Source organism: Typopeltis vanoorti, chromosome 9 (genome assembly GCF_054136105.1).
Source record: "Typopeltis vanoorti isolate ZY-2024b chromosome 9, IOZ_Tvanoo_1.0, whole genome shotgun sequence".
NCBI classification, from domain to species: domain Eukaryota; kingdom Metazoa; phylum Arthropoda; class Arachnida; order Uropygi; family Thelyphonidae; genus Typopeltis; species Typopeltis vanoorti.
In genome coordinates, this window is record NC_143557.1 from 16,224,727 (window position 1) to 16,247,590 (window position 22,864).

Consider the following 22,864-nt stretch of genomic DNA (forward strand, 5'->3'; position numbering starts at 1 on the left):
CTGGTTGCATCAGTGAGCTGCTAGAAAACATCAAAGCATGATTATCATCTAGTATCTCATTTATTTATTGTAATTGTTATGATTGGATGAATTACAAATAAACATAGTACAAAATAATAGAAACAGATCCTGATATATGCTCACATGTAGACCCACACTTAACTGTTCAGTCCTTTTTAACCAAATTTTCTGCCCTATCCGATGGAATAGGGCAGAATGTTTGTCACTACATTAGCATTTGTCATATGTTACAAGCCATGCTGAAGAATACCAACACTCGAATCCTTTATTTTTGATCTTTTCTGACACAAAATTTCCTTACTTCATTCTGCTAAATTCTTTTGCTCTCTTTATTACTCTCCAAATTCTCATAATCATCCTAACCTATTTGAATGCTTATCTCTGCAGCTTGATTTTTTGCAGTAAATTTAGATAAACAGTGAGATCCTTTTTCTTGCTCAAGACAAACTGGCCTTCCATTTCCACTGATTAAGCTGAGGTATTTGATGTTAACAATGGCTTATCTCACAGTGTCTACTACTCACCAAAATATCAGATGATCCTCACTGTTCACTCAACATTATTAATGTTCTTACTAAGAATGTGTGGGAAAAGACATCTGGAATCTGGAGAGCATTTGATGACAGAAGAGTAGAATAGGCAAGAGATCAGTTACACATCATAACCTACCCACTAGAAGAAATCATTAATAGTGGTCTATGTGAGTGTGCTTAGTATAGCACAGTTTGAAGATTGAATCTCTTAATGGAGTTAATGAGTTACTAGGAGATAAGATATTTATGTGAGATCCTGGATACAAACCTGTGTGCAAATTTGGAGTTTAGTTTCAGTGTTTTCTTTTGAATTTAAGGGCTTAGCCACTTAGAGAGTGAGGTAGAGAGTAAATATATATCCCCTCCCACATACACTTTTAACCATCCACTTCCCCACAACAATTAAACTGGTTTAACTATGATGAAATATCCCAATATAGTGTTAAACAGCTTTACTATGTGGCCTGCTCTGATCACCTGCTCTATTAATGAGATCACTTGTCCAAAATCATTTTCTGTTCGTACTTGCAACATAATGAAAGAATTCTTTTGGATTTTCACCCCCATCAGCTTTCACTCCCATGTCTAGAGCTGAATGGATGATTAGGGAAAATCAAACAGGAACTACTAAGTGAAAAAGAGCTTTTACATAGTACTTCCTTTCTCTCTCTTTCTCTTTATACTTTTTGGACAGGTATAAAGAGAGGTAGGAGGAGCCATTCAGTAAAGTATATAAGGCTCAAGCTAAGGAAGTAAATAGAATAGTAAGAGAGGAAATTAAAATATGATATGAAAATACCACTGCAGTCCAAGAAAAAATTCAAAAGAATTCTTTCATTATGTTGCAAGTACGAACAGAAAATGATTTTGGACAACTGATCTCATTAATGGAGCAGGTGATCAGAGCAGGCCACATAGTAAAGCTGTTTAACACTATATTGGGATATTTCATCATAGTTAAACCAGTTTAATTGTTGTGGGGAAGTGGATGGTTAAAAGTGTATGTGGGAGGGGATATATATTTACTCTCTAAGTGGCTAAGCCCTTAAATTCAAAAGAAAACACTGAAACTAAACTCCAAATTTGCACACAGGTTTGTATCCAGGATCTCACATAAATATCTTATCTCCTAGTAACTCATTAACCCCATTAAGAGATTCAATCTTCAAACACCTTATAACAAAAAAATAATAATAATCTTTAATTTACAAAAAAAAATATATATATATATATACAAGGGTGGTCTAAAAAGCTCTCGGTCTAACAATGAAAAAACAAATTTCTAATTTCAAAATTATTTTTATTTCTCAACATAATCTCCCTTAAGACTAATACGATGCTCCAGTGCGATTATCCCGTCCCTGTAGTGGTTCTCAGTAAGATCTGCAAAACACCCCTCTACAGCTGCAATCACCTCTTGATTTGAAGAAAAATGCTGACCAGCGAGGAAGAGTTTTAGTTTTGGGAAGAGATAGAAGTCAGAGAAAGCCAAATCTGGGGAATAGAGTGGATGTTCCAACAATTCACAGTGCAGATCCCTTAATTTTCCCATTGCTAAAACACCTTTGTGGGCAGGTGCATTGTCCCGATGAAAGACTTTTTTTTTATTCTGCAAACCGGGTCTTTTCTCATGAATTTTTCTGTCTAATCTGGTTAAATGATTGGAATAATATTCCCCGGTTATTGTTTTACCCTCTGGAAGATAATTAATAAACAAAATGCCTTTAGCATCCCAAAACACCGATGCCATGATCTTTCCTGCTGATGGAACCGACTTTGGCGAGAACTTTGGCTCTGAATAGCTGTCTTCTGTCCACTGTTTGGATTCTGGTGTGTAATGGTGAATCCAAGTCCCATCCATAGTAATAAATCGACATAAAAAATCAGTTTTATTCTTGTCAAAAGGACGCTCCAAGCACTGTTCAGAGATTTTCATGCGAGTGTGTTTTTGATCTGCTGTGAGCAAGCTCGGCACCCATTTTGCCAAAGCTTTTTCATTTGCAATTCTTCATGCAAAATATATCTTACACATTCTTTTGAAATGCCTAGAGTCTCAGCAATTTCATGCACTTTGACTTGCCGTTCATCCAGCCATATACACTTCAATGATTTCTGGTGTTGTTGCACTTTTTGGATGTCCATCACATGGATCATCTTCAAGGCTGGTATGGCCACATTTAAACTCAGCAGCCCATTTCTTAATTATCGAAGATGAAGGAGAAGATTGCCCATAAACTTTTATGAACTTCGAACAAATTTCTTTTGGCATTAAACCTTCTTTTACAAAGAAGGTTTAATGTGATACCATCTAATGTGATAAAGAAGGTACCATGTTGATATCACATGGTACTTCATTATCACGCCAAATATGAAAATCAGGGTGGGTGTTCCTATTGAAAAGCTAACTCTGTGTGTGTATATGTGTGTGTGTGTACACATCAAATCAACAGTTAACTATGCAAGTGCCAATGTTTTCTTTAGATTACAACAAGAAAAACACGTTCATGCGCATAATTTCCTTTCATTCACATAAACCAACAGCTATCATCTTAAGTGGACAAAACTTCTGTAATTTTAGTTTCTTGCTTTCTATAAAAATCTTTATTCCTTTTTTGAATTCACACAGGAGAAAGACTAACGTAAAAACTCTCTATATCACAGCAGCATAATCAGTCAAATTCTTCTTGCATCTTAAAATCACAGAACAATGAAGAAAACATATCTCGTTGTCATCTAATGCACATCAATAACTTCACTTTGCTCTATGAAATAACAACAAACTCCACTGAATAAACTCTTAAAATTATGAAACATTATGAAAATTATAATCAGCAGGCCAGAAGAATCACAACTGTTGTATGGAAAGCTAATTCTGATTGTAAAAAGAAACTTGCTCCACAAGCTAAAGACAATACAAAAGAATTCTATTGTTATGATGTAAGTAAAAGAATGAATATGAAAGAATAACTACTGAATGCAGATTGTGTGAGGTGACAGATGCAGAAGAGGTTGTTTGACAAATAAGTGTCCATTTTTGCTAAAAGCTATGAACCTGGTGTATGCAACATTGCACTTACTGCTACCTCTTCACTGAATAAAGAAACTCAGGTGTATGAGGAGGAGGTACTAGAGGAGTTGCACACAAACTGAATAAATATTCAGCAATAGGAACTGATGGGATATCAACATGGTTGTCAAAAGAGTGTTCACCTGAACTGGCTATTTCTTTGACTAGAATATATAAAATATATAATTTGAGTCTCAATACAGGGAAGATTCCACAGGAGTGAAAAGAATGTATGTTAATCCCATTGCAAATGGTGGTGTAAAGACCGATATATCCAAATATTGGCATATCATTATCTCTAGATTTGTGATAAAGATTTTGGAAAAGTTGGATAGGGTTCACATTCAGAAATGAGTCAACAGAGAATCTCTACTTTGTAATGAACAGTGTGGATTTACTAAGGGGAAGGTCATATTTTAGCAACTTGTTCACATTCTATAATTATGTTACCATTGAGCTAAACAAGGGTAATGGATACATGCATATACGTGCATGGAAGACTGTTGTATAAATTGGGGATTATGGGTTTGGATTATAAACTGTTAGCATGGATAAGAGGATGGCTGACTGACAGATAACAAAAAGTGGTATATGGTGGATGTGAGTCTGCAAGATTTAAGGTAACTAGTGCTTTACCAGAAGGATCAGTCCTTGGTCCACTGTTATTCACTCTGTACATTAATGACATTGGGAAGGATTTGACAGGAATTAATGGCTCTGAAAGCTTCACTTATCTCTTTACACAAGGATATGCTTTCTCTCAGTCTTCGTATATTACTGCTGCGTTCCTTTTCTATTCTCCAGATGGCTGAAATGCTTAGAAATGTTCAGTGTTCTTTTCACTTGTGTACATTCTTGGAAATGAATTAGAGTAACTTCTGCTCCAGTCCACTATTGTGCACCACCATTACTGCTTTCAGCACTGGGTTGAAATGCCAAAGTTCATTGTTCACAGCATAGGCTTTCAAAATGAAACACATAGAGCCAGCAACACGTCTTCCTTTCACAATCACTTCTGCACTGAGGTAAGTTCACTTAATTATTTTCATAATGTAACTACAATTATAAACATTCACTTTTCTTGTCATGAACGACGTATTCGTGAACACCATTTGTCTACATACAGCACAAACATTTGAAAACTTGACAGTTTGTATAAAGTTATAATTACACTGCAATATTTAATCTAATAAATTTATTTCATATCTAAGCAATAATTCAGTAGTCAAAGACAAATACAATATTTCAAGACTTCTTACCTGCAACATATAAAACATTAACATTAAACATACAATTTACAAATACTACATTATTAACTCTAAATTAAATTTATTTTATTTTATTTTTTTTTTTTTTTAATTGTGGGATATCTGAATTTCAATACAGATGCCTAGAAAGCAGTGTAAATGAAAGAAATATTTTAAATGGACCTGGATGGGGTTTTGGCATATATTTGAATTGAATGGGGTAAGGAATTGATCATTCCTTCAGACTAGTTCTGTAATGAAATTTTCACAATAAGATTTCCTGACGGAATAAGAGGAGGGCAAGATAATACTTTTGCATAATGCTGCAAGTAAAATGGTGTCATCATATAGACAATTTTGTATTTTCTTTGTAGTTATTATGATTTTGGAAAAATTAGTCAAATGAGAGAAATAGACATTTAAAATTCTGATAAACCTAGAAATTATCAGGACATGGGGCTGGATGAGAGAGTTTGGAACAGTGGCGGCCAGTGAAAATTTTAAGTGGGGGTGCTGCATATACAAAATAAGAAAAAATAATTCATTTTTTCCTAATCAGTAACCAATTTATTAATAAGTAAATTTACATATTACAAAAATTGCTTTATTAAAAATATTTCACCCTCACTACAAACACATAACAATAATAACAGTTTCATACACGGAAATAGCATGCGCAAGCATACAATATACCTGTTCCGACACTGCGTTAGATCGCAGTGCATTTGTTTTGTGTAGCGATAATTGAGAAAATATAATTCTTTTCATATTTTCATCAGTGACATTCGTCATAATTCAGCCTTATATTTATAATAAATCATTTTGTGTTATTTTAACAGAATAAAATAAGATTTCCCAAAAATATTTCACCCTCACCACGAACACACACACCAATAGTAAAAGTTTCATATCTCACAGAAATAATGCATGCAAGCATATAATTTATCTGTAGCGACACTACTCAGTGAGCAGTGTTGAATTCACTTCTCATGCGTAGTTACAAGTGCAAACGAATATCAGCAAGTCTTGCCGGAACTGACTGAACACGATAATTCCGACACTGCATTAGATCGCAGTGCATTTTGTTTCATAATCTAAAGTGTCAATTGAACAATTATTAATATTAGCTATTCAATCAATCGAAACATAAGCTGTAACCTTTAACATGTTGTATTGCATTTATATAATGTTATAAGTATTGTTATTATTTATAAACATAAACAAAATTTAATTTTTTCGTTTTTTCCTTGGGGTGCCGCAATGTCGCAGCACCCCCCCCCCCCCCACTGGTTTGAAATGTGTTTTAGGCAATGTGATTAAAATGTATATTCTTCAGGTCTGGTTGTTATATGAAATTTTCATAATTAAAAGATTCTGTAAAGAAAAGGAATGGAAGGATAACAAGATAATGCTGTTGCATATAATGGTTTCTGTAAAATGTCATCAAGTTATAGACCAGTTTTGCATTTCTTCTGGTTACGAAATAAATGCATAATAATCACAAATCATAATTTTTATGCCTGTTTGTCAGAAGGTCAAGAAAGTATTTGTAGGAAAGAAAGGCAACAGAAATTATTGGAGGAAAAGGTAATCATGTTTATTTCTGAATGCTATAAATCTCAGCATCTTTTTTTCAAAAGCAAAAGTTTTAAAAATATATTATGTAAGTTTAACATTGTCATATTTCTGTTGCATTCATAAAAAAGTTTACTTGATTCTCCTAGGGTATATGAAGGCATTGCAATCATCCTAGTTTGTTTCATAATCCCACTCATAAAAGGCCTTGTAGAACTTTAGACCCATAAGTAGGCTTGGGGTTAGGTAATCTGGAAGCCTTGTTATTGAGACCATGTAATCTGCAGAAAGCAATATACTTTTTCAAGCCACTTCCGATATCGAAGCAAAATGGTGGTCTCATGTTGAAAAAGTAATTCATCTATCTGAAGACATATACGAGGGTGGTCTGAAAAGTTCTCGACCTTGAACATAGATGGAAAAACTATCGGCAAGATGTTTTTTTTATCCAAGTTGGTACATCTGTCATATGCATCCAAGTGAAATTGCAAGTCATTCTATCAAGTAGTTTTTTTTTTTACACAGCTGTCTGAAGCAAAAGTGTTGTCTGTATCCCTTGAAATGGATAAAATTGAGTATCGTGCAGTTATAAAATTCTTTGTAAAAGAAGGTTTAACTGCAAAAGAAATTCATTCGAAGTTCATAAAAGTTTATGGCCACTCTTCTCCTTCATTTTCAACAATTAAGAAATGTGCTGCCGAGTTTAAATGTGGTCGTACCAGTCTTGAAGATGATCCACATGAAGGACTTCCAAAAAGTGCAATAACACCAGAAATCAATGATCAAGTGCACGATATGGTTCTGGATGACCTGCGAGTCAGAGTGCGTGAAATTGCTGAGACTATAGACATTTCAAAAGAATGTGTAAGATATATTTTGCATGAAGAATTGCAAATGAAAAAGCTTTGCGCAAGATGGGTGCTGTGCTTGCTCTCAGCAGATCAAAAACTCACTCGCATGAAAATCTCTGAACAGTGCTTGGAGCGTTTTAGGAAGAATAAAACTCATTTTGTGCGTCGATTTATTACTATGGATGAGACTTGAATTCACCATTATACACCAAAATCCAAACAGAAGTCAAAACAGTGGATAGAAGCTGGTTGTTCAGCACCAAAGAAGACAAAGTCAGTTGCATCAGCAGAAAAGGTCACACTGGTGTTTTGGGATGCTCAAGGCATTTTGTTCATTAATTATCTTGAAAAGGGTAAAACAATAACCATGGAATATTATTCCAATCTTTTAACCAGACTAGATGAAAAAATTCGTGAGAAAAGACCCGATTTGTAGGAGAAAAAAAATCATCTTTCATCAGGACAATGCACCTGCCCACAAAGGTTTTTCAGCAATGGGAAAATCAAGGGATCTGCACTATGAATTCTTGGAACATCCATTATTCCCACCAGATTTGGCTTCCTCTGACTTATATTGCTTACTAAAACTCTTCCTCGCTGGTCAGCATTTTTCTTCTAATCAAGAGGTGATTGCAGCTGTAGAGAGATATTTTGCAGAATCTTGCTGAGAACCACTACAGGGACAGGATAATGGTGCTGGAGCATCACTGGAATAATTGTATTAGTCTTAAGGGAGATTATGTTGAAAAATAAAAATAATTTTGAAATTATAAATTTGTTTTTTCGTTGTTAGATTGAGAACTTTTCAGACCACCTCGTATGTAAGCTATTTAATGTTGGTTTGTCGTGACGGCTCCTTCTGTCGTGTTCTAAATCTATCTAGTTTCAAGTCACCTTTATGAATAATACAACTAATTACGAAATGATCACCGATCCAAAAGTAGGGAAATTTATATTTATACTGCGCCACCCTATTCTTAGATTAGTCTATATAAATAGTAGGATCAGTTCTAAATTAAGTTAACAGTCATCTCATTAGGCCGAATCATCTATTATCATTTTTACTTGGGGTTCCCGCTAGATTCGAATATTTATGAACGGTGCAATAATAAGGAATTCAGGCAAACAATATTTAGATCAACAAAATAAAACATTTAATATATGATATGGTTAACAAATACAAAAACTCTATTTTAAAATGGAACTATACAATTAACTTAATACAACTTCTTAGGTCACTCATGCTAAATCAATGTTCTAACTTCCATTTACAATTCACAGTCTCAAAAACACAAATCTTCTTATCTCAAGTTAATATAACAAACTTCACATTAAATCAGTCTTCACAAATCTATCAGCTCAATGTTTATTTTCACAGCAGGCAATAAACTACGTAAGCAATATTCCAAACAAATATATTCCGGTCCTTGAGCATCGGAGATATATCACAGTTAATGCTAAAATAGACAAACTTATACAACTACTCTTACCAGACAAATTCTCCAATACATCAAATTATTGAGAGAGCACTTATGAATTAACTTAATTAACATTAGCGGAACACACATAACAAATATTCTCCATAGTTTAAACTGTATTACTGTAAGTCGCACTTCACTATTCCAAATAACAGTAATTAGGTACTAATATATTTTCCAGTTAACTTTCCTCCAAGTAATCAATATAACGTTTTCCTAGGGCAACATAGAATTTAATCGTAATCCAGATTAACTGGAACTAATCAGAATTTTCGCATTGACTGTCCAGTTTCGTTTTATCTGATTACGGTATCAACCTTTCTTCATAACAACAGCAGATTTCGCTTATAACATTAAACTTTATGTTTCACTACTTATAGGTTCACTTCCGAACACTATACTCATAAATTTCTGCCCTGAGGATTTTATAATCTTGGTTCCGCAAAACTCTCTCCTCACTCCTTAATAATAATTCTTCTCTTCCTCTCTATCTTATCTATGACCTTCCTTCCTCTTTACCCTTTTTCTCTATATTCTATATGACCTTCACTCCCCCCTTACGTTCGAACGCCACGTTCTACTCCACTCGTGGTTGTTTACGCGTGCGTTTCCATGACAATAGACTAAGCGTAAACATTTCGCCAATGTAATGTATGCTAGATTACTGCTACATGAGTGATTACATAACATTAAATATTTCACAAATAAGAACAATAGAATATTTAAGCTACTTCTTCAACTTATTGATTACGTATACAGTTAAATATAAAATAACACTTTACGTTACACCATATATATTTGGTTATACAAAATTCTATACATTTTATTATTTTATAAACTAATAATAGGTCAGGTTTTAATTAAATATTTATTTAGTAATTCTCAATTAAGGAATAATAAATAATTTTATATAAGTCATGATTAATATTTAATAAGCAATGTTAAATGTGAATGAAAAAAAATAAATTACATAACATAGCTTCATTCACAATTTAACAGGTTAAAATACCCATTATAAATTTATGTTTTTAATATGAATTCCAGAAAAGATCACAGAACCTATAGCACATCAGTAGTATGCATGGATAAGTGATTACAAAAGGAAAAAAAATATGTTAATATTTTCTGAAGAATGGGAAGTTGTTTGTATGACGTTGAGAAAAACAGTTTGCAGAAGACTGTTTCAAAGAAGCTAATGGGAAGTTGGTGCAATAAATTTGGAACTGAACTGCATTTGTGTGCTGGCCAGCAAGTGCTGGTGTTCTTATATGATCAGAGGAACAGAGAGAGAGAAATAGCAGCAGCCAGTACCCATGTAAATGCGTATAAAAAAAGACATAGTGTTGAAACAGAACATCTGGGAGAAAGAGATTGCTTTTATTATAGATGTTCATTTAATGAATTAATTCTGCATATCTTAAATAATAGCTGAGTAGATGTTATGCACTTTGTAATTTGGATGAAGGAGAATACTTGACATTAAGGAAATTCTTCATAGTGGACAACATTACTCTGTGAAGTGGCAGCACAGTGGGGGAATTTCAATATAGCCCAATCAAAACCTGAAAATATACTGCCTTTAATTATTCTCTATTTTATATCTGTTGAAAGCAGTTTTAAAAAAAAATATTATTAGTGATGGAAACAATTCTTTATAAGATTATAAAAATGAAGTGGATCCACTTCATTTTTATAATTTTTGCATTGCCGAAGTGAAGCCTTTTGGCTCTTTATTTTAGTAAATACTTTTACACACCAACCGAGAGTTTGTTTATGACAAATACACCTCTCCGACATTTCAAGTTCCTTAATATTGAAAGAGAGTGTGTTTGCTGTCTTAGGTTTCTGCCTGGTCTCTGATGAATATCAAGCAGTTTGAACAGCTGTCTGGCCAGTGAAACCTTATCAAAATGAACTGATAGGAGGGGAATATATGGGCGCTTAGGCATAGCAATCATCTCTCCTATAAGGTCCGGCTAGGATAACTCGTAAATGCCAGTGAGTGTATTCCCGTAAGCTCTCTGGTCAAATTTCATATGAAACTTTTATAGTTTTTTATTTGGCTTTGAAATAATGCTAGATTTAATATCCACTTAATTTTTATAATTTTTGCATTGCCGAACTGAAGCCTTTTGGCTCTTTATTGTCGTAAATACTTTATAAGATTAATTTGCAGTAGCAAAAATAATAAGAGTAATATGAAAAGGCTATCGCCCTTTTTTTCTCTACAGGGATATCATTTTTATCAAGAAAATTGCTTTTATCTGTTTCCATTGACCAAAGGATATGCTTATGGCATTGGGCATTTCATGAATCAACCAACAGATTTGAAATCTCTTTGATGAGTTCTAAAATGCTATCAGTTCCTGATGTTGCATATTTGGAAAGCTGGTGGGATGAGTAAGTTCACTGTATTTTTTCGTAAATATTAGAATGTTAGATTACTGTATGTTCAAATATGATGATATTTTGAATATTCTAAGTTATAATTCTTTTATTGTACACAAGAAATGAAAACTAATGTTTTCATATTGTACCATGCACAGGGCCGGTTTTATCATTAGGCGAACCTAGGCAATCGCCTAGGGGTGCTAAGCTTCGGGGCACCAGATTTTGCTACATAGTTTGGGGGGAAAATATATAGAGACAATGTATAGGGGCATCTAAATTTTCTTTGCCTAGGGGCACTAAGCTTCGTGGCACCAGATTTTGCTACATAGTTTGGGGAAAAAATATATAGAGACAATGTATAGGGGCGTCTAAATTTTCTTTGCCTAGGGGCATCAGATACTCTCGGATGCTCTGACCATGCATAGTGAAGTTCATGTATGAAGTTGCATTCATTGTGCACTGAGACAGCCAACTTAACTGTAAATTGATCTAACACGTAATATAATGGAAAATGCAAGAAATTAACATAAACTGGGTTGTATATTGGCCAAAGGATTTTAATAATTGATACTAAGTAAAAACACCAACAAGTTTCACCAACTGAGCTGTCTGGCTTCGTCAGGGTGTATAAAAGAGATACAAAACAACTTAAACTGTTTGTGAAGGAATGAAATGAACGGAGAATGTTTTCCTTAGGAATATGTACTGCTTTACATTATAATGTATTAAAAGATATCAGCTTATTATTTCATATACACTTTTATTTCTGTGGTGCTCATGTAGCCTGTGATAATTTCTGTGATGGTAGATTGGCAGAAACATAAGACTGTACTGGTTTGATTCTAATTACTAGCTAGAATTCCACATTTTTTTTTTTTTTTCAATCAAATTGCAGAGATAGTTGTCGATCTTTTTCATGAGAAGTTGATTAATCAACCTGTACTGTGTGTGGTACCATCTATGGGTAGTGGGTTGGGAAAAGAGAAACTTGTTTACATATGATTAAAAGCCTGTATATTGTATTCCTTGGGAAACACATAAGGGAGAGAGACTGTTTCACAATACAGCAGTAGCAGGGATGAAAAATGAGGAAAAGAAACTTGTTCAAGATCTACTGTGAAGGGATGTTGGATGGCAGCCCTACGTATATCCAAAAGACTTTATTGATGCTATTTCATATGAACATTTGCCATGGAAATATTTATAGAATACACATATTGCAGAAACCAAATGCCTGTGCAAGAGTGGGAGGAGTGAGTTGGTAAGAGGTGGTTATTAATCAATCTAATTACCCTCCTCTCTGTATTGAGCCAAGCATTTCGAGAGAGCTCTTAGGGGTCCACTCCAAATGTGAGAGCAATATTCAATAGATTAGTGGATTTGTGATTTGTATAAGGTTAACAGCTGTTTAGAGGTGAAGTAATGTCTTGAGAAAAAGAGAAAGCTTAGTTTTTTAGAAGCAGAGGAGGCAATGGTTGCGATGTGTTTATGCTAGTAGAGACTTGGTGTCAGGGTGATTCCAAGAAGAAAAATCTCATCTTGTCTGGAAATTTGAGTATTGTCAAAAATAATATTGAGAAAAAATGGTTCCTTTTTTGTGAGAAATAAGGCAGAACTGGGTTTTACTATCATTAAAATTGACAAGATTATCTAAACCCTATTGGAGGATGGCTCTGAGATCAAAATTGAGGGTAGTAATAGTGGTTGATGTTCTGTAAGTTGAGGTGATTTACATAGAGTAAGGTTTATCAAATGGAAGGGGGGAGGAGTGCAACATGCTGTCGTCTGCAAAACTGTGTATTGGGTTGGAAGTCAACTGAATTTTGTATAATCCAGACATTAGTTAAATGGTAAGAGGATAAGGAACTATCCACCATCACACATAGCCTGTATCCAGACAGAAAGCTGGCAATCCAAATGCAGAAGTACTGGAACAGACGAAATGATTGGTATTTGTTTAGTAAACCTTTGTGCCAGACCTAGTCAAAAGCTTTGGAGAGATCAAGTGCAACAATTTGAGATTCACTAAACTTCTCCATGGTATTTTCCCAGAGACGGGTGATAATGCAGTAGTTTGATGGCAGTGATTTGTCGCTCTTCTTGGGAATGGGTTGAACATAGGCCAATTTCCAGGCTATGAGATAAATACCAGTGGCGTAAGAAAGTATATACAGGTGGCATAGGATAGGAAACAGTTCTGGTGCACAAATCCTCAGGAGAATTGGAGGATTCCATTAGGGGTAAGGAGACCTTTTTGTTTCTAATTTGGACAGTACTTTTCTGACCTCTTTCTGTTGAAAGAATATAGGCGGACATTGTGTATTGGGCATCTGGAATGGTTGGGGGGGGGAGGCATTTATGATGGTCAGTTATGCATGCATTGCAGGCAAAGTGTGAAGCCAGGAGATTGGCTTCTTTTGTTGGTGATGATTCAGTGGAGCTATCTGGATATGATATGGGTGGGAATAATGTTGGGCTAAAGTCATGACCAACTGCTTTGGCAAGAGACCAAAAGGCCCGGCTGTCATTTGGAAAGGCTGCAAGTTTTTTTACTTTTTGCTCTTTCAGAGAAACATAGAAAGCACTGATAGTTTTTTTTCCCCCCAGCTATTTTGGACTTAAGTATAAGCATCAAAGGAGGATGGATTTCTTGATATAAGCCAGTTGTGGTATTTTGGATTTTTTATTTGTACATCCTTGGCACATCTTTTGGAGAACAATGGCTTAATTAGGGGGGGGCAGTTCAGAGTAGTGTGGGGAATGTATGTTTCCATGCCAGAAAATATTACTTCAGTGATACGTTCAGTGATTAGAAGGCCAGAAACAATAGTCTAACCTTGGGAATTAGGCACAGAAACCAGATTCTGTCCCACTTTATACTGTTATAATGCCAAATTTACTCGGGAGCGGCTATGTAAGCATTGTTGCATGGGGGGAGGAGACAAGCACTAGATTGTGGTCAGAATTACCTAGGTTTCCACTACATTCACTGTGTACTTGGAAGGTCACTGATGAGGATGATATTTAGAGGGTGTTTGGGAAGTGGTTAGGGTTATCTGGTATTCTGGTTGCCATGTGAACAATTTGTACAAGATTGTTAGTGATGGCAAATGTTTCAGCATCTCTGCTTGCAATATCTGTACACCTGGAGGAGAAATGCCAGCTGGCATTGTGGACATTAAAATCTTTAGGTTGGAGATGGTAGTGAACATTGTTAAGGTTGGAATTGAGACCAAGGATGTTAGTGAAGTGGATATGCAAGGCTCTGTGGGGTATATATTTGACCATAAAGGTCTTGCATATTTCCAATGCAGTGCCTGCATACTGGTCTCATGGTGGCTACTGGTGGTGTCACTTGATATCTACACCAGTTTTCCTTGTTTGTAGTCGTTACACAACTGATGTCTCTATTTTGGCGTTTTTCTTCAAGTTGTTTTCGAAGTAGATGTCCTTGTTCTCTCTGGGCAAAAGTTAAGTCAAGTCGAGCACATATGTACGATTGAGGCAAGTGCTTTTGAATTTGTTATTAATCACTGTTATTGGTTTGGATGTGCTTCTTGGTGTGTCGCAACCACAAGACATGGAAAGTTCATTCCATCCTTCCTTGTATTGGTGGGTATGCAATCATCTTTTAGTGAATGGAAGTTGTTTTCCACTTCATTATGCTATGAATTATATATTTCATTTAATCCTTTATCCAAGCATAAGCAAACAAAGTTTGTACCTGAAGTAAAGGGCAACTCGTGGCAAAGGTGTTATGACTTCACATCACTTGCCTTGGTATCCCATAATGCAAAGCACATCTACTTGCGGACATGTATAATGCTATGCATTAAGGGAAGGGTCACTACCCAGACCGGTTTCGACCTCTATTGAGGTCTCATCAGTGGGAGCCAGACCCAGAGGTGGTGATACCAAAGTGGGAGTAATGCAGAAGTCACATTTTCATATATGAGTTGCCAAAAGGTGTTACACCTTATTATTAAAATCCTCTGGATTAGAGATAGTTGATGGAAGTTGTTTTCCACTTGGTTATGCTACGAATTATATATTTAAACAAAGTTTGCACCTGAAGTAATTTCAGGACATTATGAAGAAATACAAACCATTCAACCAGATCTATAATTTGTTACTTTCTCCTAAAGACAAACTTTCACCTTTGATGCTACCTGGCATTCACGAAATTCCATGTTCCTCTAAGATGTCTTACTACGGACAGACAGGAAGATCTATTAGTAAACTCATCTCTGAACACCAAGACCATATCTGTCTTATCAAACCGCACAAATCTGGCCTAGCACAACGTGAAGTTGAAAACCCAAACCATAGGATCAAATGGAATAACATCAAACTTCTACATAGATCCTTATATAGACATGAGTGTTTATATAAAGAAAGTGCCAAAGCCCTACATCACAGACCCAACTTAAACTGCAATGATGTTCTTACTATCCCTAAAGTCTGGGAAACTGTTATCCTTAATTGTGTAAAATAAATTTATGTATGTTATTTTATTTTAATTTAATTCTATAACATGCTACTGCATGCATAGTGGGATTCCATTGTAAGCATGTGCCCTAATTGTATGTTATTCCTAGTATTGTTTGAAATAACTGTACTGGTGATGTCCTAAGATACTCTGCGGGGCAAGAAACTAGATTATCAGGATGAAATATTTACTTATTAAAAATAATTTAATTACTGTGGTTTATGTGTGTATGTTTAGTTATACTAGTAGCAGAGTTATGAAGGTAACTTATGATCTTATATGCTTATATCCTTGTATGTTCTTTCTTGTGGTTATATCAGTTGCTTTAATATCATTTTTGTTCTAGGTGTCTATCAAAACTTTCCTGCCTCCCCTCGTATATAAAGGGTGATCAAAATTAAAGTATCCATGTTTAAAGCCTTATGGAGTGTCACCCAGTGATTTAAATGCTGCAAAAACTTTGCAGGAATACATTGGGCATCATGTGAAAGAGTGATATTTGAGGGGAAAATTAATTTCAAAAAGTAATACCAAGGAGCACTGTGGGGGGGGGGGGGGGAGAAAAGCGGCACAAGTATAAATAACACATTTTTATGCACTTCCATTGTGCATCCATGAACTGTTCTGTTTAATGTTCTGCCCTTCTTGGTATGCCATAACTGCATCCTTTGCGGAGTGTGTGTGTGTGTGTGTTCAGCAGCAGAATACAGCTGGTTGGGACTGATGTACATATGCTGTATCACTCCCAATTATCTCCTTGTTAAACTCTGTCTTTGAGAAATCCCCAGAGCCAAAAGTCACAGGGTGTCAGACCAGTTGAATGAGGTGACCATGCAGTGCAAAACACATGGCTGATCACTCAGGCGTCTGTGAAATGTTCTCGAAGAACATTTCATGTGGAGATTAACCGATGTGTGCAGGATGAGTACCCCATTCTTCATGAAAATGACAATCCATGCACAGGCACTGTATCTGTGGCACAAAACAAAATTGTTTATCATATCACAATAATTCTTAGCAGTAACTGAGAAGGTCACAGCACCTGACTGGTGAATGTCCTCAAAGAAAAATAATCCAATGATAAATGAAGCTGTAAACCCACTCCAGACAGTAACTTGTGATGAATGCATAGGAATTTGTTGGATTGCATGTGGGTTTTGCATAGCCCATACCGAGAATTGTGAGTATTCACAGCTTCATTCAGTGAAAGTGAGCCTCATCTGCCCCTACAAAATCATCCACAGCCATACAGTGTCCAATTGCCTTTGAGCAAGGAATGTTAAAGCGTATGTCAGTTGACTTTCATAGTCCTGTGGATGTGTGATTAAGTTGGGTCTCTATCGATGCTTCTGCACGTAGAATGATCTTGAAGCAGAAGAGTTGTAAACTGCATAGGATGTCTGACTTATAAACTCTCAAAATACCTATTTAGTAGTCTGGATCAATGGAGCGCCATCCAGTGATTCAAATGCAGTGAAACTTTGCAGGCATACATTGTGCATCATGCATAATGTATGCCTGCAAAATTTTACAGAAGATTCTGCATTTTTATCCTGCCAGGGTTATTTTGAATGGATAAAAATGCAGAATCTTCCGTAAAATTTTCCAGACAGTTGTGTAAGGCACATCTATGTGTCTTGATATAACATGTGTACTGTTGTGAACTAATTGGTTTGCAACCTATGCCAAGTCTAACTCCCAGTTATCCTGTTTCTTCAAAACAACTAATGATTCGTTGCAAAACAAATGGAGATAGTGGACCTTATTGATATTTGTTCACACAATGAAATTTGCAGAGTGTAGCAACAGCATGTTGGAGCAAGTTTAGTGCCATCACTGTGGATGATATTAACAACTTGAATGAAAGGAAAAATCCTGTGTCCATCTTTTTAAACTCTCCTGGCACCTGCCTAATTGCATGATATGCAAATTCCATGCATTTGGTGTTTACAATGTCCCTGGTGATGAATTTTGGAACTACTTTTTTTTCCCCTCAGATATCGCTTCTGCATGATGCACAATGTATGCCTGCAAAGTTTCACTGGATGGCGCTCCAGTGATCCAGACTACTAAATAGGTATTTTGAGAATTTATAAGTCGGACATCCTATGCAGTTTACAACTCTTCTGCTTTAAAATCATTCTACATGCAGAAGCATTGATAGAGACCCAACTTAATCACAAATCGATAACCTTAACAGCTCTTGGATGAAATTCATTCTTGGGGGTGAAGAAACTAAAAGTAGTAAAAAGACTAAAAGTTCATCATGCTTTTGCTCCAAGACTGTCTGGCCTTCCTAAATTACATAAAGAAAATGTGCTGTTGGGACCTATTGTAAACAGCATAGGATATCTATCTAATCCTCTTTCTACATTTACAGGAAACTCTGCTTATTTCATAAAAAATTCAATGGATTTTAAGAATAAAATTTCAGGATTATCCTTGTAATCTACAGATCTTCTAGTAAGTTTTGGTATAAATCTCACTCTTTGCAAATATCTCTCTGATGGTTACAATTGAATTCATGATGACTTTCCTCCTGATATTGTCAAGTTATTGGACTTTGTCATTAATTAAAATGGATGAATGGAAGCAACTTCTATGTTACAGAGAAGTTGCTACAGATCTGAGAGGCTATTTTTGGAAGCAATATCAGCTGTGAAGCACTCTCATCTTCAACAGGTATGACATTAATTTGCTCAAGATTTGGGAATCTGAGACCAAATATATCCTAACTTCTCTCAATCAACTTCATTTTACATCTTGCCCCATATTAGATGCCTTGAAAGGACATTAATTTCTTTTCAGTTGTAGAAACAATTTCAATTGCTTTTGCAATAATGTATGATAATTGAGTGCTGTTGGAGTTGGTACTTTGAAGATGCCAGTTTGAAATCCTTCATTCTGGTAAGAATTAGTTTAATTTAGCCTGAGATGCTGTTTGAATATGGAGTATGGAAATGAGAAGTACAATTTAAGTGCTCATCCAGTTTGGCACTCTTGTGATGTCAGATGTCATGAGACTAAGAATGACTGGATGATGCATCACAGTGAAGGAAACATGAATGAGGCAGTCTTCTTAGGTGAGAGGAGAACTGACATCTGCAGAGTATTTTTAGCTGGTCTCATATGGAATTGGCAGGGCTTTCTTCCTAGAAACTTGGTTTTTCCCTTCCCACAAAGCAGGCAAACTGTCAGAAGAATGCATGCTTTTGATAGCCATAATAATAATAATAATAATAATAATAATAATAGCAATTTACTTGGCCATGACAAGACCATTGAGCTTAACCCAAAAGGAGAAAATGGAGTATAAACCAGTTTAAATTATGGATGTTGAAGTCTCTAAAGAGATGTCCTTACTCTTGAGTCCATCTCGATGTTTCAATTTTTCTTTCCTTGCAGACAACTTCACTACATGCTTCCCTGGCTGAATTAAATAGTGTTCATAGTTTGCCTTGCATCTCTGAGATTTGGTCTTCGTTTTCCAACTCTCATTCCCCTATATATTTCAGTCTGCAGTTCACCTCTGAAAGCCAGTCAACTTTTTCTTTTTAAAACTTTTGTACATGCTCCTCAGTACAGTTTCATTTTTATCCTTCTCAAAACTAAGTAGTGATTACTCCCTATTTGTAACACTCTGGATACTCTTATATTCAGAACTGGTCTTATAGACATTGATATCTGCAATAGCTAATTAGTAAAACTTTTCTTTTTTCTTTTATGTCAGCTTCATGTGAATTTATGCACATCACGATATTATACTTTTTTTTTTTTTTTTTTTTCCTCTAAGCATTTCTGTGCTGTCTGATATTAAATCCTTGAAATATAACTGTTTGCAGGTGAGGAAAATTCAGTTATAAGAATTTGATTAAAATGACAATGTAGGTAGGAATAAGGATGATCCATTCCATATTGCTAAGATGTACTTTCAGGAATGCAGAATGGCTGTGATTTTTATTCTTTTGATGAAAGATATGAGATCTAGGAATGACTACAAGAAAGAAACCAGAACCAGAAAATTAGAGCATTGCAATTGTGATAGTAGCACAATAAGTCACTACACTAATGAGGGGCACTGTTTACAAGGAAAGTAATATTGAACAAACTGGACCTGGATTACTGTTGACATATATAGTTTTGATTATGAAAAAAAACTGTGAGAAGAGTCCAGATATAACAAATAAGATGTGTTCACTGTAATTTTATCCTTAAGAATAGATTAGCATAATCTATAAAGCTTGATGGATAGGAAGTAAAGAATGGTGAGATTGATATTTATGATATGATCAGATTTTCTGATAAATGCATATGAGTGTTGATCGGCAAGAAAGAGAAAGAGACATAACTTCGTGTTATGTCTCTTTATTTCATTAAGCCTGATGAAGAGTTTAAATGTGTTGAGTGAGGAAGAAGAATGAATTAATTTAAGGTTACAAGACTGATAATTAGAGAAAACTTCCTCTACTTACTTACCAGTCCATTGGCGCTATATGACACTAATCAGAAAATTATTATTATTTATACTGGCACTCCATGGAGACAAAAGACTTATTGCAGGAGACCCATTCTATCCATTAACACAATACCTATCATACATTTCCTTAAACCTAGTCACTGTTGGGATGCTCACAACCACCTCTGGCAATCCATTTCACTCATTCACCACTCTCCAAGTAATGAACCTAGTCTGTACACTCTTAGACCACTTCCACGATCCCATGTTTTTCCCCTACTCCCCATGCATTGAAAAATTCCTTCTGTGTCAATCTTATAGAAATTTAATATTTTGAATGAATTCTTGGTATGAAACTCCAACCTTTGAGTATACTTATTTGACTGAATAATTTGGAATTTCTCCAAAATATTTAATATTTACCCGATGGTACTTAAAACTTGTACTTCTGAAATAACCCCCATCCTAAATCATCTTTACAGTCTTTAATTCTCATCTACCCTACATCATGACAACAAGCCTATATTCAAACCATCCTAAAGAAAGGAGTTAAAAGTCAGCCATCCAACTATTGCTCCATTGCACTTGCTTCAGGTCTATCAAAAATAATGGAGAAAGTTTTCAGTCAACTGCTAAAATATCTCGAAGTCACGTATCTCATAGTTCTCATTCCACAGTGGATCTTCACAGTGATTTTCCAGTTTCATCAATCTGTTGGACCTGAGTTTTGGAAAAGTATGGTGAAAACCATGTGGTCAGTCTAGATATTTCCAAAGCATTTGATTAGGTCCAGCATGGTGACCTTACTGGCTTACCAGGGTATGTTCCCATGCACCCTTTGAAAATGGACTTCCAGTTTATTCTCTAGTCATTCACTACATGTCACAGAAGGCAAATTTCTTTCTTCAGATATCTTTACCAGTGCTGAAGTACCTCAGGAATCTGTGTTTTACTTTCTCCCTTTTCCTATTCATAAACAATCTGCTGTCAACAACCTCAAATCCCTATCTATAGCTTTGCCAATGACAATATGCTCTGTTGCTGTTTTACATTTGACAAACCCTGCAGTGCTTAAATATCCCAAGTTACAAAATCTTCCACAATCAATGCTTTGATCCTTGCCATATTTCAGTAAAGTGAGTAAACTTTACTTTTTTTCAGTATTTCAGTAAACTTTGTCAGCATCAATGTCATCAAAACATAATCCTTCCTTATTTGACCATACTCAGATCTCCATGTGAGATCAGATATATCTTCTTGAATAGTGACTTACATCTGAAGCCTATCCTAGCATAAAACATCATATCCAAAGCATTCCTCTGAATCCAAAAAACTGGGTGTACTTTTGTGATTTCTTACTCATGCAAATTCTAACACTGTATAAATTCCAAATCCACTCTAAAAATGCTTGATGATGCCCAGAAAAGGGAAGTTTGGACAATTGTTAATCCTTCTCTTTTCTGTCACTCTCTCATCAATCTACCATTTCTGTTTTATGCTTCTCTTACAGGCATTTTCCATAGGCATTGGTCAGCCAAATTTGTTGATGCCATTCCTTCACTTTCTTTCAAGTCCTTCAGAGAAATTGAAGGAAGCATTGACAAGCTCATACTCTTGTCAATGTGTCTGCCCAAGTCTTGTCAACAAATTGTCCAGCCACGTAGACTGAACTGATGTCTCATCATCTTTAATTCCTCTACTTCCATGCTTTGAAACACCTTTCCTGCACAGTTTTCCTTAAGGAATGATATATGTATATATATATGTCAGCATATATTCCTTCTTTCCTCATGATCCCTTCCACACAAGCTTTGATATGTTATTGGTTTTGCAACCACTTATATGTGGGATTGATATATTTAAAAAAATAATAGATGAATGAACAAAGATACTTGAAATGAGTTGTCTGAAATTTGAATTGTTTTCAAATATATGTGTGTAATGACATTTCATAAATAATCTCATGGAAAGGCTTAGACATTGGTTATGCATTTTTTACTAAATAATTTAAGGAAATTACAACGTCAACTAGGATATACATTAAAATAAATTTTAATATACTACAATATTTCAGCAACGTCACGTTGCCATTTTCAAGAAACTTAAGAACAAGACACGTGCATGCAGGCACAACAAACAATAAATGAGGAAGAAGCAGGAAGCTATTATTTCTCCTAAAGTCCTGATGGTGCCCCCTAGCGGGCAATGTTGGTATCCTTGGGTGATTGAGCTGAAGGTCTTCAGATGTAGGTTTCCCAAATTTGAGGTAGTCTCATGCAGCCAAATTTGTTGAGGTTTGGATTGTTTCTTAGGGCTGAAGCTGATTCCATGAAAAGCCTTCCATATTTGTATTTACTACGGTGTATTATCGTGGCTTTCTTCCACTGTATTCTATGGCAGGTATCCAGCACATGGTCAGCAAGACCAGAGTGGCTGTATTGGTGAAACCGGATGTAGTCCTTGTGTTCTGAAATTCTGATATTTGCTGTCCTGCATGTTTGGCCAAAGTAGGACAGCTTACAGCTGCAAGGGACCTTGTATACACCAGGTAGGTCTGGGGAAGGAGGGTCTTTAGTAGAGAGGATAAGGGATGCCAATTTTTTATATGGTCTGTAACAAGAAGTTAAGTCATGTTTTTTTAGGATTTTTGTAATTTTTTCCGAGGTATAGGGTATAGTGATGGATTTAGAGTAATCCTTGTTGTGAGGGGAGGGGGGGGTTGTGGTTTACTGGTTTCAATATTTTTTTTGGGAGGG

At 35.5% G+C, this 22,864-nt stretch overlaps 1 protein-coding gene across 1 annotated transcript in view; it reads left to right on the forward strand.

The window, feature by feature from the left end:
- Positions 1-22,864, forward strand: part of LOC150102899 (tRNA (34-2'-O)-methyltransferase regulator WDR6) — a 624,232-nt gene that overhangs the window by 599,520 nt on the left and 1,848 nt on the right. Inside the window, exon 23 of the mRNA XM_090398196.1 lies at positions 11,004-11,172. Within this exon, the coding sequence (XP_090254322.1) occupies positions 11,004-11,172 (169 nt within the window). The remainder of the gene's footprint in view (positions 1-11,003; positions 11,173-22,864) is intronic.